The sequence below is a fragment of the Hypanus sabinus genome, chromosome 6 (genome assembly GCF_030144855.1).
Source record: "Hypanus sabinus isolate sHypSab1 chromosome 6, sHypSab1.hap1, whole genome shotgun sequence".
In the NCBI taxonomy this organism is placed as follows: domain Eukaryota; kingdom Metazoa; phylum Chordata; class Chondrichthyes; order Myliobatiformes; family Dasyatidae; genus Hypanus; species Hypanus sabinus.
This window is the reverse complement of record NC_082711.1, coordinates 126,355,836-126,372,029: the sequence shown is the minus strand read 5'-3', so window position 1 is coordinate 126,372,029 and position 16,194 is coordinate 126,355,836. Positions and strand designations below refer to the sequence as shown.

General features: G+C 40.0%; 1 protein-coding gene across 8 annotated transcripts in view; it reads left to right on the top strand.

Moving 5' to 3' along the window:
• The window catches only part of LOC132395815 (protein CASP-like), a 739,549-nt gene that overhangs the window by 552,329 nt on the left and 171,026 nt on the right, over positions 1-16,194 (top strand). For 6 of the 8 annotated variants that reach the window (XR_009512755.1, XM_059972897.1, XM_059972898.1 and 3 more), the window contains one exon: positions 6,870-7,058. The exons of the other annotated variants lie outside the window; for them this stretch is intronic. Coding sequence is in view for 5 of the 6 variants with exons in the window: in XM_059972897.1 (XP_059828880.1) it covers positions 6,870-7,058 (189 nt within the window). In the remaining variant the exon portion in view is untranslated. The remainder of the gene's footprint in view (positions 1-6,869; positions 7,059-16,194) is intronic. 8 annotated transcript variants of the gene reach the window in all.

The following is a 16,194-nucleotide window of genomic DNA, read 5'->3' as shown; positions in this document are numbered from 1 at the left end:
CTATACAGAACCTCGTGCAAGTACTCCCTAAACAACCTCCACATTTTCATTGTGCATATTCTTGAGTACATCTCTTCCCAATTTATATTCTCAGGTTCCTAGTTAATAGCATCATATTTCCCTCTCCCCCCAGTTAAGTACTTAACTGCGCTGGTCTCTGTCCAAGGATATTGTAAATGTCAGGGAGTTGTCACTGTCTGAAATTCCCACTGAGGGGTCTGATATCTAACTAGTTTCATTGCCTATTACCATATCCAGTATGGCCTGTCCTCCAGTTGGCCTATCTACACATTGCATCAGTAATCCTTCCTGAACACACCTAAAAAATCCAGCCCCTTCTAAACCTTTTGCTCTAAGGAGGTGCCAGTCAACTTTAGGGAGGTTGAAATCATCCATAATAACAGCATGGTTATTTCTGCATTTTTTCAAAATCCACCACCAATCTGTTCCTCGCTGTTGCTATTGGGTGTACACAGAACACACTGGATTCCAGTTATTGGGACACATCAGGACCAGAACATTTTGGTACAATCAAGTGGCAGCCCCAATTTGCCAGATTCATGGAAATAGTTAAAAATGTATAAAAAAGACAAACAACCGTTTAATGGAGAAACAAATGATGTATTTAAATGAAATACAGAATTAATTAGAATACTAACAGTACTACACAATACTATAATACTAGAACCTAATAATTATTGTCTGAGGAAATTCATACAGTGTACGCTGTCATGTTCTTTTGATTGACTAAGTAAACAAAATCAGCACAGACATCTCATGTAGATACTGGACTGCCTTCATGGGATGCTTTTGGCGATTGCATCCTCCAAGTCCACATTTTCATTTTAACATTAAAGATGATATAGATACCTTAAAATTCTTCATAGTTCTTAACTTGTTGGAAGTAGTGAAATTATTTCATTTTCCCTGATGACCGTTTCTGGCACCTCCAAGCCTAAAAGGTTGAAACTGCAAGGAGCAAAACTGGTCTGAATTGTCGTACTGCTCATTTCTCAGCAACTATCAATGACAAAAGTCATTGCTTTTTGAACACAAATACACACAAGTGACACCATTAAAAACTGTTCACTCTAAGCATTGTGTGGTGTTTAACGGCTTCACAAGCACGCAATTGATGTTAGTTAGAAATCTCCTGCTCAAATTTTGCTGCATATCCTAAATAAACATAGGAAATCCCTACTATTTTCTCAATTAGATTTTGTTCTTTAAGAGTTATCTCAAATAAATGGCTGCCTTGATTAACTGATGGCCTAATTAACCAGAATCCTCTATATTCCCAATAGAGTGATTGCTCCCTTCTTTCACCTGCACTGACCCAGTAGACAATACTTCTATGGTGTCCTCACTTCCTGCAGCTGTGATGCTATTCACAATTAGTAATGCCACTCCCTGTCTCATCTCCCTCTGTCCCTTTTGAAGTGTATAAATTCTGATTCTTGCTCTCATGACAGCCAAGTCTTTAATGACCACAATGTCATTGTTCCATATAATGATCCATGCTCTCAGTTCATCAGCCTTGTCCTGACACTTCTTTCATTAGAATAGATACATTTCAACTGCCCCAACTGACTGGAATGGTGTCCTATCAACTGCCTATCTGTCCTCTCAATATCAATGCATTCTGCATCTACCTGTAGAACAACTAGCCCATCCTCTGACCCATTCCTGAGATTCTCATTCCACTGCCAAACTACTTTAAACCATCCTCAACAGCTCTAGCAAACTTGCCCACAAGAATATTGGTTCCTCCCTCAAGTTCAAGTCTAACCCATCATTTTTCTACAGGCCATACCCCCTTCAGAAGAGGGTGATCTACCGATCTAAAACCTGTTTCATCATTTCTTCAGCTGCACATTCATCTGCCAAATCGACCTCTTCTTACTCTCACTGGTGTGTGGCACAAGCAGCAATCCACAGATTACTACCCTTGAGGTCCTGCTTTTCAGATCATATCTAGTTCCCTACATACCCTCTTCAAGACTTCACCCCTTTTTGTGATATTGGTACCAATATGTACCACAAATCCTGGCTACTTCTTTATAATGCTGTGGACTCACTCTGGGGAGTCCCTGACTCTGGCACCTGGGAAGCAACATACAATCCTGGAGTGTCTTTCATATTCACAGAATCTGCTGTCTGTTCCCCTAACTATTGAATACCATATCACCACCATTCTCTTCTTCTACCCCTTCCTTTCTGAGCCAGATTCAGTGCCAGACACCTGGTTACTGTGTCTGTCCCCACTTGTATGTTGTCCAGCCATCCCCAACAACATTCAAAGTAGTATACCTGTTACTGAGTGGACAGTCCCAACAGTCACCCAGCTACCTGCTTCTTGCAACCACTTCCCTGAAGCTGTTACATATCACATTGTTACTTTTATGCTATCAAGGAGGCTGGAGGTCACCCAGATCTCCCACATCTGGTAAGAGGAACACTCCACTGACCCTGGATCTATTCTCACTTTGTTAGGTGGACACTAATAGACAAAACAAAAGACTTACCAGAAACTTACCTTAGCCTTTGGCTTTTCTTGTCAAACGTCTTGAGGCAAAGGCTCAGCTTCTCAGTATAACACTTGTCTACTCACACAATGGCCGCTTTGCCTAAGCCTAACTTCTTTTTATTCATTCTTGCCAAGTGCCTAATAAACTACAACATCTCAACCCCACAGAAAAGTTCCGAAAGTCCCATTAATTTTTTCAATCTTGTGCTCACTCACCACAAACAATATCTCAAGCAGTTTATTGTCAGGTGCAAAAAGTAAATTGACGACCGATCTGCTGGGTCCAGCCACCCTGCAACTTTTCCCAATTGCATTTCCAACTGACTTCAGGCAAGTTAAGCTTTTGGCCTGCCAACAACACAAATTGAAAATTTAACATTGTCCAATTTGAATTTTGAAGTGATTCTTAATTGCGATCAAATGCAGACACCTGGCTGCAATTTAATTTGCAAAGTAAATTTATTGTGAAGTGTTCTATTGAGATTTTAATTAAAAGTCAAATAACTATGACAAAAATAAGATTTTACACCTTTTGATCTTAGTCACATTTCTGTTTAGAGGTTTTTATTATGGGAGTATTGAAATCTCATTAAGAGTATTTCTTTAGAAAGTTATTGAGCACCACAGTAAGACCAAGAAATGCTCAACAATTTAGGCAGCATCTGTGGAAAGAGGAGCAAACTGATGGAGTTAAGTTTCAACATTCAGCCTTGACAAGTGATATACAGTCTTTTGAAATCGGCCTTTATAAAATTGCTTGAAGAAGCCATCCTAATTCAAGGAAGGTGAAGCCTTGCATGGTGGCATGGACTGAGATGAGTCAGATGGCATCACCTCTGGTGATGAAGTACAACCCCAAAACAAATGTAAGAATTCTGACACCTGGGCTCCCAGGGTAGTCGGTTATTAAATTCTGCAAGATTCTGGAATGCTTCTGCATGTCCCTAATGTTTGCAAGCATTCAGAACAATAGAGTCAATGGAACATGAAAGATTAAGACCAGAGTTTAGATATTAAAACACTTTATATTTAATTAATTAAAAGGATATTGTTTTTTTCCTGACTCATGTTCCTCACTATTCAAATGAATGGACTTGATATTGACACTTAGCAGACGCAGGCTAAGTATGATTTACATAATTGCTGAGGAACTACAGTATGATCATGTGTGTGACATTGAATTGCAGCTGGAAAATTTCAGTGATTATACTCCACTGCAGGATTAGTTGAGAGTCAGAATCAGAATCAGGTTTATTATTATTGGCATGTGACATGAAATTTGTTAACTTAGCAGTTTAATGTAATACATAATCTAGTAGAGAAAAAAATAATATATAAAATAAAAATAATTATAATAAATAAACAAGTAAATCAATTATGTATATTGAATAAAACTAAAAAGTGCAAAAACAGAAATAATGTATATTTTTTAAAAAGTAAGGTAAGTGTCCAAAGATTAGGAATCGGATGGCGGAGGGGAAGAAACTGTTCTTGAATCGCTGAGTGTGTGCCTTCAGGCTTCCGTACCTCCTACCTGATGGTAACCCTAGTGCAAAGAGCCAATTTCGACTGAGGTTGGAGCCGACATCAGATGCACGGCAACACTGGCAGGGTCTGCAGGACATTACTTCCTACAAAGCGCAATCCAGTAGCATGAATGGCAGCAATTTTTCACTACCAGATGAATTCAATGCCTTCTATGCGCACTTTGAACGGGAGAACACAACTACAGCTGTGAAGATCCCTGCTGCACCTGATGACCCTGTGATCTCTGTCTCAGAGGCCGATGTTAGACTGTCTTTAAAGAGAGTGAACCCTCTCAAGGTGGAAGGTCCCGATGGAGTGTCTGGTAAGGCTCTGAAAACCTGTGCCAACCGACTGGCGGGAGTATTCAAGGACATTTTCAGCCTCTCACTGCAATGAGCGGAAGTTCCCATTTGCTTCATAAAGGCAACAATTATACCAGCGCCTAAGAAGAATAATGTGGGCTGCCTTAATGACTATCACCCAGTACCACTCACATCGACAGTGATAAAATGCTTTGAGAGGTTGGTCATGACTAAACTGAACTCCTGACTCAGCAAGGATCTGGACTCATTGCAATTTGCCTGTCGCCACAATAGGTCAACAGCAGATGCAATCTCAATGGCTCTTCATATGGCTTTAGACCACCTGGACAACACAAACACCTACATCAGGTTGCTGTTCATTGACTATAGCTCAGCATTTAAGACCATCATTACCACAATCCTGATGAGAAGTTGCAGTACATGGGTCTTTGTACCTCCCTCTGCAATTGGATCCTCGACTTCCTAACCGGAAGACCACAATCTATGGATTGGTGATAACATATCCTTCTCGCTGACAATCAACACTGGCGCAACTCAGGGTTGAGTGCTTAGCCCACTGCTCTACTCTCTATATACACATGATTGTGTGGCTGGGCATAGCTCAAATACCATCTATAAATTTGCTGACAATACAACCATTGTTGGTAGAATCTCAGGTGGTGACGAGAGAGCGTAAGGGAGTAAGATATGCCAACTAGTGGAGTGATGCCACAACAATGACCTGGCACTCAACGTCAGTAAGACGAAAGAACTGATTGTGGACTTCAGGAAGGGTAAGATGAAGGAACACATACCAATCCTCACTGAGGGATCAGAAGTGGAGAGAGTGAGCAGCTTCAAGTTCCTGAGTGTCAAATCTCTGAGGATCTAACCTGGTCCCAACATATTAATGTAACTATAAAGAAGGCAAGACAGCAGCTATACTTTATTAGGAGTTTGAAAAGATTTGACATGTCAACAAATACACTCAAAAACTTCTATAGTTGTACCATGGAGAGCATTCTGTTAGGCTGCATCACTGTCTGGTATGGAGGGGCTTCTGCACAGGATCGAATGAAGCTGCAGAAGGTTGTAAATCTAGTCAGCTCCATCTTGGGTACTAGCCTACAAAATACCCAGGACATCTTTAGGGTGCGGTGTCTCAGAAAGGCAGCGTCCATTATTAATGAAATGACCTCTAGCACCTAGTCAATGAGTTTTGAAGCAAACACGAGGAAATCTGCAGATGCTGGAAATTCAAGCAACACACACAAAATGCTGGTGGAACGCAGCAGGCCAGGCAGCATCAATAGGGAGAAGCCCTGTCGATGTTTCGGGCTGAGACCCTTTGTCCTGACGAAGGGTCTCAGCCCGAAACGTCAACAGTGCTTCTCCCTATAGATGCTGCCTGGCCTGCTGCGTTCCACCAGCATTTTGTGTGTGTTGCAATGAGTTTTGAAGATTTCCAGCATTTTGTGTTTTATTTCAGGCATCCAGTCTTTTACTTTCACATCATTTTGCTTCAGCCAATTAAGTTAGACATACACATCGTGCAGTTATTCCCATCTCTTAATTATTCCACACCTAAAAGTCTTTAGTGTCTTCTGATTCAAGAGTGTCATCAGACCGCATTAAACAAAATAAAGAACAACTTTATAAAACTAGTAGTTATAACAGTTCCTTCTCTTGGCAGTAGGCAGGGAATATATTTTGTGTATATTGAATAAATTTCAGTTAATTGGGGAAAGGGCATTGGGAAAAAAGTATTTCAGAACGTGAGTGGTGGGGATCTGAAACACTGCCTGAAAGGGTTGAGGAGATAGAAATCTTCACACAATTTGCATCTTTTTAAAATGGATAATGTGTTCAGAACCATGATTTAGACATCCCTGAAGAATTTTGCTATGCCCAAGGCAGGTGGTATGTTGATTAGGTAGGGATCAAATTTTTATTAAATTCTGACTAATATTTATTCAGTTTTATATATTAACCATATCAATTGTCTGTAATTGCTAATAAGAGGTATAAAAACCTGACTGGCTCATCATGAAGCATGTTTCTAAGTTTGAAGTAATTTGTTGGCAGCTACCATGAAGTCAGTGGTTTTATTTAAGGTGCCAAACGTCAACCCTTCTTAGTGAAATGGAACAGGCATCAATGGGATTTCTATAATATTAGATGATGGTACACTCAAAAGCTTACTAGTGAAAACTAACCCATATGAGTTCCTGCTAGTATTTTTATGATAAGTATATTGAAAGAAAGCACAAATTTAGGAAGGATTAAAGCTAGTGTAATAATTATCTTGGGGGAACAGTAACTCCATATTCCCTTGTTTAACCATGTTTTATATGGGATATAATGACAAAAATTACACTTCCTAAACGTTTTCTAATCCCAACTCTGACAAAAGTCCTACTCTAAGAATTTTCAATACAAAATTGCAGAATGTTTTTGCATAAATGTAGCTTTGTGTCTCAGTAGGCTGATTGTTTTCTGTGTCCCACGAACAGGCCAACGTCTGTTTGGAGAGACCATCCTTGGCCTGACACAAGGTTCTGTGTCTGATCTCCTGGCACGGCCCAAACCCTGGCACAAGCTGAGCCTGAAGGGAAGGGAGCCTTTTGTCCGTATGCAGCTCTGGCTCAATGACACAAGCAATGTTGAGAAGTTAATGGACATGAAGAGAATGGAAAAGAAAGGTAAATGAATCAACATCTTAAAATAAGTCTGAACTAAAGTGAATGGATCCTTTTTTAAAATATTAAGTTGAAGACTTGAATATACACTTTGCAATCTGCATTGCTTTCATCTATGAATAACACTGTCTTTATTTTGTGGAACTATTTGTTAATTTGTATCTGAGTCCCTAAACTGTTAATTTTCAAAACAGGTAAAATCTGAGTAAAATGGGCCCAAATAGGAATATATACTACTCAAGGAGAGGTACATTTAATTACTGTAGTTATATACTGCTGCCCACTTTTTGTATATAACCAGGGACTTTCATTATTACATGGTGCTCCATAGTATAACGAGAACAGAGTAGAAAGCAAATGCTAGATACTTTCTTCTTTTCAAATCTTTTTTATTATTATTATTATCCAAAATAATAAGAGTATATCAAAGTAGGTAACACAATATCTCAAAAAAACGATGTTTCAAAGATTGAAAAATATGGTGTCACAAAAAAAAGAAAAAAAATCCTACTAGAGCAAAGAAAAGTGAGAAAAAAGAAGAACCCATTAGGTGTTCGACCCTGGAGCCATGTGTCATACAAAAAGCTTCTAAAGATAAACATCAAACCACCAGCAAAAAAAAACAAAATTTACAATTAGATCATGGAGGAAATCTATCAATTAACTCAAATGGTAGTAACGAGCAAGTGAACCCCATCTTTTCTCAAAATCAAACATAGGTTCAAAGATTTGACTTCTAATTTTCTCCAAACTAACACACAACATCACTTGAGAGAACCGTTGTGACAGAGTGGGAGCCGACATATCCTTCCACTTCAACAGAATGGCCCTCCTAGCTATCAATGTAACAAATGCAATAACATGTTGGTCAGACAAAGAAATACCGCGGATATATTAAGGAATTATTTCAAAGAGCACAGTTAATTTGTTAGGTTGTAAATTAATTTTAAGTGCTTTTAAGTGAAAAAACTGTCTTCCAAAACTGTTCCAGTATAGAACAAGACCAAAATGTGTGTCGGTGTAGCTGTCTCAGTTTTACATCTATCACAATAAATATCAACATTAGGAAAGACACATAAAATGCTGGTGGAACACAGCAGGCCAGGCAGCATCTATAGGAAGAAGCACTGTTGACGTTTCGGGCCGAGACCCTTCGTCAGGACTAACTGAAAGGAAAGATAGTAAGAGATTTGAAAGTAGGGGGAGGGGAAAATGCAAAATGATAGGAGAAGACCAGAGGGGGTGGGGTGAAGCTGTGAGCCGGAAAGGTCCCTTCTCCAGCTCTGTATCCCTTTTGCCAATCACCTTTCCAGCATTTTGTGTGTGTGTTGCTTCAATTTCCAACATCTGCAGATTTCCTCAAGTTTGAACATTAGGAAAGATTTTAGACAGTCAAATAGTAGGTAGTTTCTTATTTAAATATGGATGTCTTAAATATGCCAAACTAATTTTATTGCTGATTTTTTTTATTAATTTGAAGTTTTTAAACATGAACTTAAAACAGTACAAGGATAAATCAACACGTACAAAAGCTGAATGAACTCAGCAGGTCGGGCAGCATCCATTGAAATGAGCGGTCAACATTTCGGGCCGAGACCCTTCGTCAGGACTGAAGAAGGAGGGGGCAGGAGTCCTATAAAGAAGGTGAGGGGAGGGTGGAAAACCAATCAGAGGAAAGATCAAGGGGTGGGGGAGGGGAAGCAGGGTGGGGATAGGCAGGAGAGGTGAAGAAGGAATGTAAGGGGAAAGCATTATGGGTAGTAGAAGAAGGCAAAATCATGAGAGAGGTGATGGGCAGCTGTCTTCACCTCTCCTGCTTATCCCCTCCCTGCTTCCCCTTCCCCACCCCTTGATCTTTCCTCTGATTGGTTTTCCACCCTCCCCTCACCTTCTTTATGGGGCCCCTGCCCCATCCTTCTTCAGTCCTGACGAAGGGTCTCAGCCCGAAACGTTGACTGTTCATTTCAACGGATGCTGCCCGACCTGCTGAGTTCATCCAGCTTGTTTGTACGTATTGATTTTACCACAGCATCTGCAGTATACTGTGTGTTTAGTACAAGGATAAAGTTTTTTGTCAGGATTTTCATAGTCATACTGTACAGAAACAGCCCCTTCAGCCCACCCTGTCAGTGACAACCATAAAGTCCCCATCTATACTCTTTCCCAAAAGATACCCGTGGTCTCGTCAATGAACTGGCTACTTCTCATGCCAATTGTATGTCCTCTTTTTAAACAGAGTCATTCGTTATTTGGAGTATTAAAGATGATTTTAGAGCATGGGTTTGAAATTAAACACATCTTACCTAGTGTTTCCATTGTTGGCAATTTTTGGAGCGTTGCAATAGGACCACTTGTGCTTCTTGTCTGCTTTCAGAAAATGGTTGTATTTGAGACCCGCTTAGAAGCATTTTTGGGGGGGAATGTGCTTTTTAAGTCAGTGGGTGGCTGTAATTCATCTTTCACAGGTTAAAAAAGATCTAGTAAGGAGAAATATTTAATGTCTGCTTCACAATGAGTTTATAGGTGATGGAGTGCCACCTCCTGGATTGATTTTGCTAACCATTTGCTCATAAAATAGCTCTTGGAAACTATTGGATATTTTGACTACTGGGTAACAAAATACAAAGGATAAACTTTACCAGTAGTGGATTTGCATATAAAATAATCTGAGGAATAAATGCTGCTTTTATTTCAGAAGTGCCAACTAGTAATACTCGGTGCTCATAGCAGTGTTTTTGGCTCATATGTGGTGTGGGTGTGGGTACTCAGCCACTCCTATTTTGCCCATGGTGCTGTTGTCTTCTTCAGACCCTGCAGTTCTTGTAGTAGAGATGTCCCCACAGTATTGGTAAACCAGCAGTGAAGAAAGGTTAACAAAATGTTCTCAAATCAGGATGATATAGGAATTGGAGTCAGCATTCTCATGTGTGCTGCTATTAGTGTGCATGTTACAAGTTTGAGATGTCCTGCTAGAAATGTGATTAGATGCTATTGTTGTTTTATTGCCTTGTTTTATTTTGGTTGTGGTCCAAGTGTTTCTCTTTACATGCCAAATTTTGACATAGAACTAAACAAATCCAGTCATGTTAACTGGTTTCAGGGGGAAAAAAGTTGCTCTCATAACATCATGACTAGTTTGCTATTGAAGGGAACCTGCTGCCCCTGCTTACCCTGATGTGCAGTGGATTCCATTCCATGTCTGTTCAGCTGCAAAAGGATTGTGCTTATTTAAGATAGATAAACAAAACAGGAAGTTATTCAGCCCTTTAGAGCAATAGATGTGCAGCCATCCCACTAAGTCCCAACTTCTCCCTTTCTGTTCTTACTACTGTACTCGGTCTGTACTCCTGCAATATACACATTGCTGATGTCTGTGGCATTGGATTCAATTTCTCAGTGTGTGATCCTTGACACAAAGAGAAATTGCAGTCACTCAGATGTCAGAGTTCTCATGTCAGGAAGTTTAACAATGTTTCAAAGTGCAAAATAGGGAATGGGGATCTTCTTACATGATTGGGTCCAAAGCATATACACACTATATATTCAAAATTCTGGGAGAACTCAGCAGGTCAGGCAGCATCTATGGAAAAAAGTACAGTCGACATTTCGGGCTGTCCTGCCAAAGGGTTTTGGCCCAAAACGTCGGCAGTACTTCTTTTACATAGACGCTGTCTGGCCTGCTGAGTTCCTCCAGCACTTTGTGTGTATTGCTGGGATTTCCAGCATCTGCAGATTTTTTCTTGTTTGTGGTTTGATTATAAGCGTGCGTATGTGTGTGTGAGTGTGTGTACACGCACACAAATAATTGATTCAGCTCTTTGTAACATTTCCATGCATTTTCCTAGAAAGAACAGAATACAGTTGTGGAAGATCTGACCTATCTGACCTACAAAAGTCCAACTTCACACAAATACTCTGGTACATTTTTTAGAACATTTTCTCTGACAGGAAAGCCAATTGCAGAAATGCAAATGTATCCAGTAGTTATGAAGTGGGAAGTAGTAGCTGGTTAATTTAAAGAAACAATGAATCTTTAAAAAACATGTTTACCACTAAAATAGTTGGTGCCATAGACAGTGAAATGTGTTATCAGGATCTACAGAGGGATCTTCATCAGTTGAGAAAGTGGGTTGAGTAATGGTAAATGGGGATTAATTTATTGTAAGGTGTTGAATTTTGGGAAGTCAAGTTAAGACAGGACTTTCACAGTATGGCCACGGGGAGTGTTGTAAATCAGAGGGAGCGAGAGGTGTAAGTACATGATTCCCTGAAAGTTGTACCATAGGTAGACAGGATGGTGAAGAAGGGTTTGGGCACTTTGGACTTCATCAGTTAAGGCACTGAGTATAGAAGTGGGGATGCTACATTGTAATATGGGCCTCTTTATGTGTTGCATGAGCACGGCATAGTGGTTCAAACAACCCTTTACAGTACCAGCGGCCTGGCTTCAATTCCGTTTTTGCCTGTAAGGAGTTTGTACATTCTATCTTCGACCGTGTGGGTTTCCTCCAAGTGCTCCAGTTTCCTCCCACAGACCAAAAATTTACCGGTTGGTAGTTTAATAGGTCATTGTAAATAAATTGTCCCATGATTAGGCCAGGATTAAATCAGGGGATTAATGGGGCAGCACAGCTTGAAGGCCTGGAAGGGCTGTACGTCAATCTATCAATAAATAAGTGACATACATCTAGAACCTGTAACCACACCGTGACAACACTGTCTGTTTAAAACCACTGGTGCTGGTTCACAGCAGGAGACCCATTAAGTTACCCAGGATTCCGGTTAAATGGGACTCATTGGAACCAATTAAATGGTTACCTCAATTAGCCAAAGTTTCATGGAAGTAGACAATAAACAATAGGTGCAGAAGTAGACCATTCGGCCCTTCGAGCCTGCACCGCCATTCTGAGATCATGGCTGATCATCTACTATCAATACCCGGTTCCTGCCTTGTCCCCATATCCCTTGATTCCCCTATCCATAAGATACCTATTTAGCTCCTTCTTGAAAGCATCCAGAGAATTGGCCTCCACTGCCTTCCGAGGCAGTGCATTCCAGACCCCCACAACTCTCTGGGAGAAGAAGTTTTTCCTTAACTCTGTCCTAAATGACCTACCCCTTATTCTCAAACCATGCCTTCTGATACTGGACTCTCCCAGCATCTGGAACATATTTCCTGCCTCTATCTTGTCCAATCCCTTAATAATCTTATATGTTGCAGTCAGATCCCCTCTCAATCTCCTTAATTCCAGCGTGTACAAGCCCAGTCTCCCTAACCTCTCTGCGTAAGGCAGCCCGGATATCACAGGAATTAACCTCGTGAATCTACGTTGCACTTCCTCTATAGCCAGGATGTCCTTCCTTAATCCTGGAGACCAAAATTGTACACAATACTCCAGGTGTGGTCTCACCAGGGCCCTGTACAAACGCAAAAGGATTCCCTTGCTCTTGTACTCAATTCCCTTTGTAATAAAGGCCAACATTCCATTAGCCTTCTTCACTGCCTGCTGAACTTGAAATAGTTAAAAAGGTATAAAAAAGACAAACTATCATTTAACTGATTCAAAAATTATATATTTAAATGAAATATAAAACAAGTTAAGAACACTCAGTACTACCACAGTACCATAAAATTGTGCATTAGTTATCAGTGAAGGAATTTATCCAGTGTACACTGCTGCCTTCTTTTGATTGTAAATGAACAAAATCAGTGCAGACATTTAGTGTTGATAATGGACTGCATTCGTGCACTGTTTTCAGCCATTGCATCCTCCAAATCTTCATTTTCATTGTAACATTCAAGACGATTGTAGATACCTTCAAGATCTTCATAGTTCTTAACTTGTTGAAATGATTAAATCATTTCAATTTCATTCCCAGCTGTTTTTAGCATCTCAAAGCCTGAATGCTTGTAAAACCAGTGAACAAAACAGTTTCAAATTGTCTTACAGCTTATTTCATGAAATTAATAGTGACATAAATCATTGCTTTTTGAACACAAACATGAAACTGACGCCTTTCAAATCTGTTCTCTCTGAGTTGCGGAGTTTAATGGCTACACAAGTGCACGTGACTGATGCTAGTTAGAAATTTCGGCAACAGTCTCATGCACCAATTAAGCAGCATAGTGCCCGGAATATACAAAGGGAAGCTCTGCTATTTTCTTGATTAGTTTTTGTTCTTTACGAGTTTGCCCCAATTTTCCAATGGTCCAATTAACCAGAATTCACCATATGCCCAAGAGAGTGATTGCTCCCTTCCTGTTTTTTGTCTTCTACCTACACTGATATAGTACACAATCATATATAAGCCATATTACAATTACAGCATGGAAACAGGCCATCTGGGCCCTTCTAGTCCGTGCCGAACGCTTACAATCACCTAGTCCCACTGACCCGCACTCAGCCCATAACCTTCCATTCCTTTCCTGTCCGTATACCTATCCAATTTTACTTTAAATGACAATACCGAACCTGCCTCTACCACTTCTACTGGAAGCTCGTTCCACACAGCTACCACTCTCTGAGCAAAGAAATTCCCCCTTGTGTTACCCATAAACTTTTGCCCACTAACTCTCAACTATCACCCTCATCATTTTAAGTACCTCTATCAAGTCCCCCCTCAACCTTCTACACTCCAAAGAATAAAGACCTAACTTGTTCAACCTTTCCCTGTAACTTAGGTGCTGAAACCCAGGTAACATTCTAGTAAATCTTCTCTGTACTCTCTCTATTTTGTTGACATCTTTCCAATAATTCGGTGACCAGAACTGTACATAATAATGCTTTGTACAATTTTAACATTACATCCCAACTCCTATACTCAATGCTCTGATTTATAAAGGCCAACATACCAAAAGCTTTCTTCACCACCCAATCCACATGAGATTCTACCTTCAGGGAACTATGCACCATTATTCCTAGATCACTCTGTTCTACTGCATTCCTCAGTGCCCTACCACTTACCATGTATGTCCTATTTTGATTAGTCCTACCAAAATGTAGCACCTCACACTTATCAGCATTAAACCATCTGCCATCTTTCAGCCCACTTTTCTAACTGGCCTAAATCTCTCTGCAAACTTTGAAAACCTACTTCATTATCCATGACACCACCTATCTTAGTATCATCTGCATACTTACTAATCTAAATAACCAGCCCATCATCCAGATCATTAATGTATATGACAAACAACATTGGACCTAGTACAGATCCCTGAGGTACACCACTAGTCACTGTCCTCCAACCTGACAAGCACTTATCCACCACTACTCTCTGGCATCTCCCATCCAGCCATTGTTAAATCCATTTTACTACTTCGATATTAATACCTAATGATTGAACCTTCCTAACTAACCTTCCATGTGGAACCTTGTCAAAAGCCTTACTGAAGTCCATATTAGACAACATCCACTGCTTTACCCTTGTCAACTTTCCTAGTAACCTCTTCAAAAAATTCATTAAGATTTGTCAAACATGACCTTCCATGCACAAATCCATGTTGACTTCCTAATCAGACCCTGTCTATCCAGATAATTTTAAATACCATCTCTAAGAATACTTTCCATTAATTTACTCACCACTGATGTCAATCTTACAGGCCTATAATTGCTAGGTTTACTCTTAGAACCCTTTTTAAACAATGGAACAACATAAGCAGTACGCCAATCCTCCAGCACCATCCCTGTTTCTAATGACATTTGAAATATTTCTGTCTGAGCCCCTGCTATTTCTACACTAACCTCCCTCAAGGTCCTAGGGAATATCCTGTCGGGATCTGGAGACTCTTTTATACTCTTTAAAAGTACTTCTCTTCTTTAATCATCATAGTTTCCATAACTACCCTACTTGTTTCCCTTACCTTACAGAATTCAATATCCTTCTCCTCAGTGAATAGCAAAGAAAAGAAATTGTTCAAAATCTCCACCATCTTTCGGCTCCACTCATAGCTGTCCACTCTGATTCTCTAAGGGACCAATTTTATCCCTCACTATCCTTTTGCTATTAATATAACTGTAGAAACCCTTCGGATTTATTTTCACCTTAATTGCCAAAGCAACCTCATATCATCTTTTAGCTTTTCTAATTTCTTTCTTAAGATTCTTTTTACAGTTTTTATATTTCTCGAGCACCTCATTTACTCCATGCTGCCTATATTTATTGTAGATCTCTCTCTTTTTCCGATTGAAGTTTCCAATATCCCTTGAAAACCATGGCTCTGAAACTTTTAATCTTTCCTTTCAACCTAACAGGAACATAAAGATTCTCTACCCTCAAAATTTCACCTTTTAATGACCTCCATTTCTCTATTACATTCTTCTCATAAAACAAATTGTCCCAATCCACTCTTTCTAAATCCTTTTGCATCTCCTCGAAGTTAGCCTTTCTCCAATCAAAAATCTCAACCCTGGGTCCAGTCCTATCCTTCTCCAGAATTATATTGAAGCTAATGGCATTGTGATCCCTGGACCCAAAGTGCTCCCCAACACATACCTCCGTCACCAGACCTATCTCATTCCCTAACAGGAGATTCAATACTGCCCCTTCTCTAGTTGGTACCTCTATGTATTGCTGCAAAAAACTATCCTGCACACATTTTAGAAGCCCCAGCCCTTTTACAGATTGGGCATTGCAGTCTTTGTGTGGAAAATTAAAATCTCCCACAATCACAACCCTGTGCTTACTACAAATATCTGCTATCTCCTTACAATTTTGCTCCTCCAATTCTCGCTCCCCATTAGGTGGTCTATAATACACCCCTATAAGTGTTACTACACCTTTCCCATTCCTCAGTTCCACCCAAATAGTCTCCCTAGACGAGCCCTCTAATCTATCCTGCCAAAGCACCACTGTAATATTTTCTCTGACAAGCAATGCAACACATCCCCTTCTTGTCCCTCCGATTCTATCACACCTGAAGCAACGAAATCCAGGAATAATTAGTTGCCAATCACACCCCTCCTGCAGCCATGTTTCACTAATAGCTACAACATCATATTTCCAGGTATCAATCCATGCTTTAAGCACATCCACCTTTCTTACAATGCTCCTAGCATTAAAATAAATGCATTTAAGAAATTCTCCCTTACTCTCTATTTCTCCCTAACATCTTTACTATCTTCTTTTTCTTCCTTTTCCC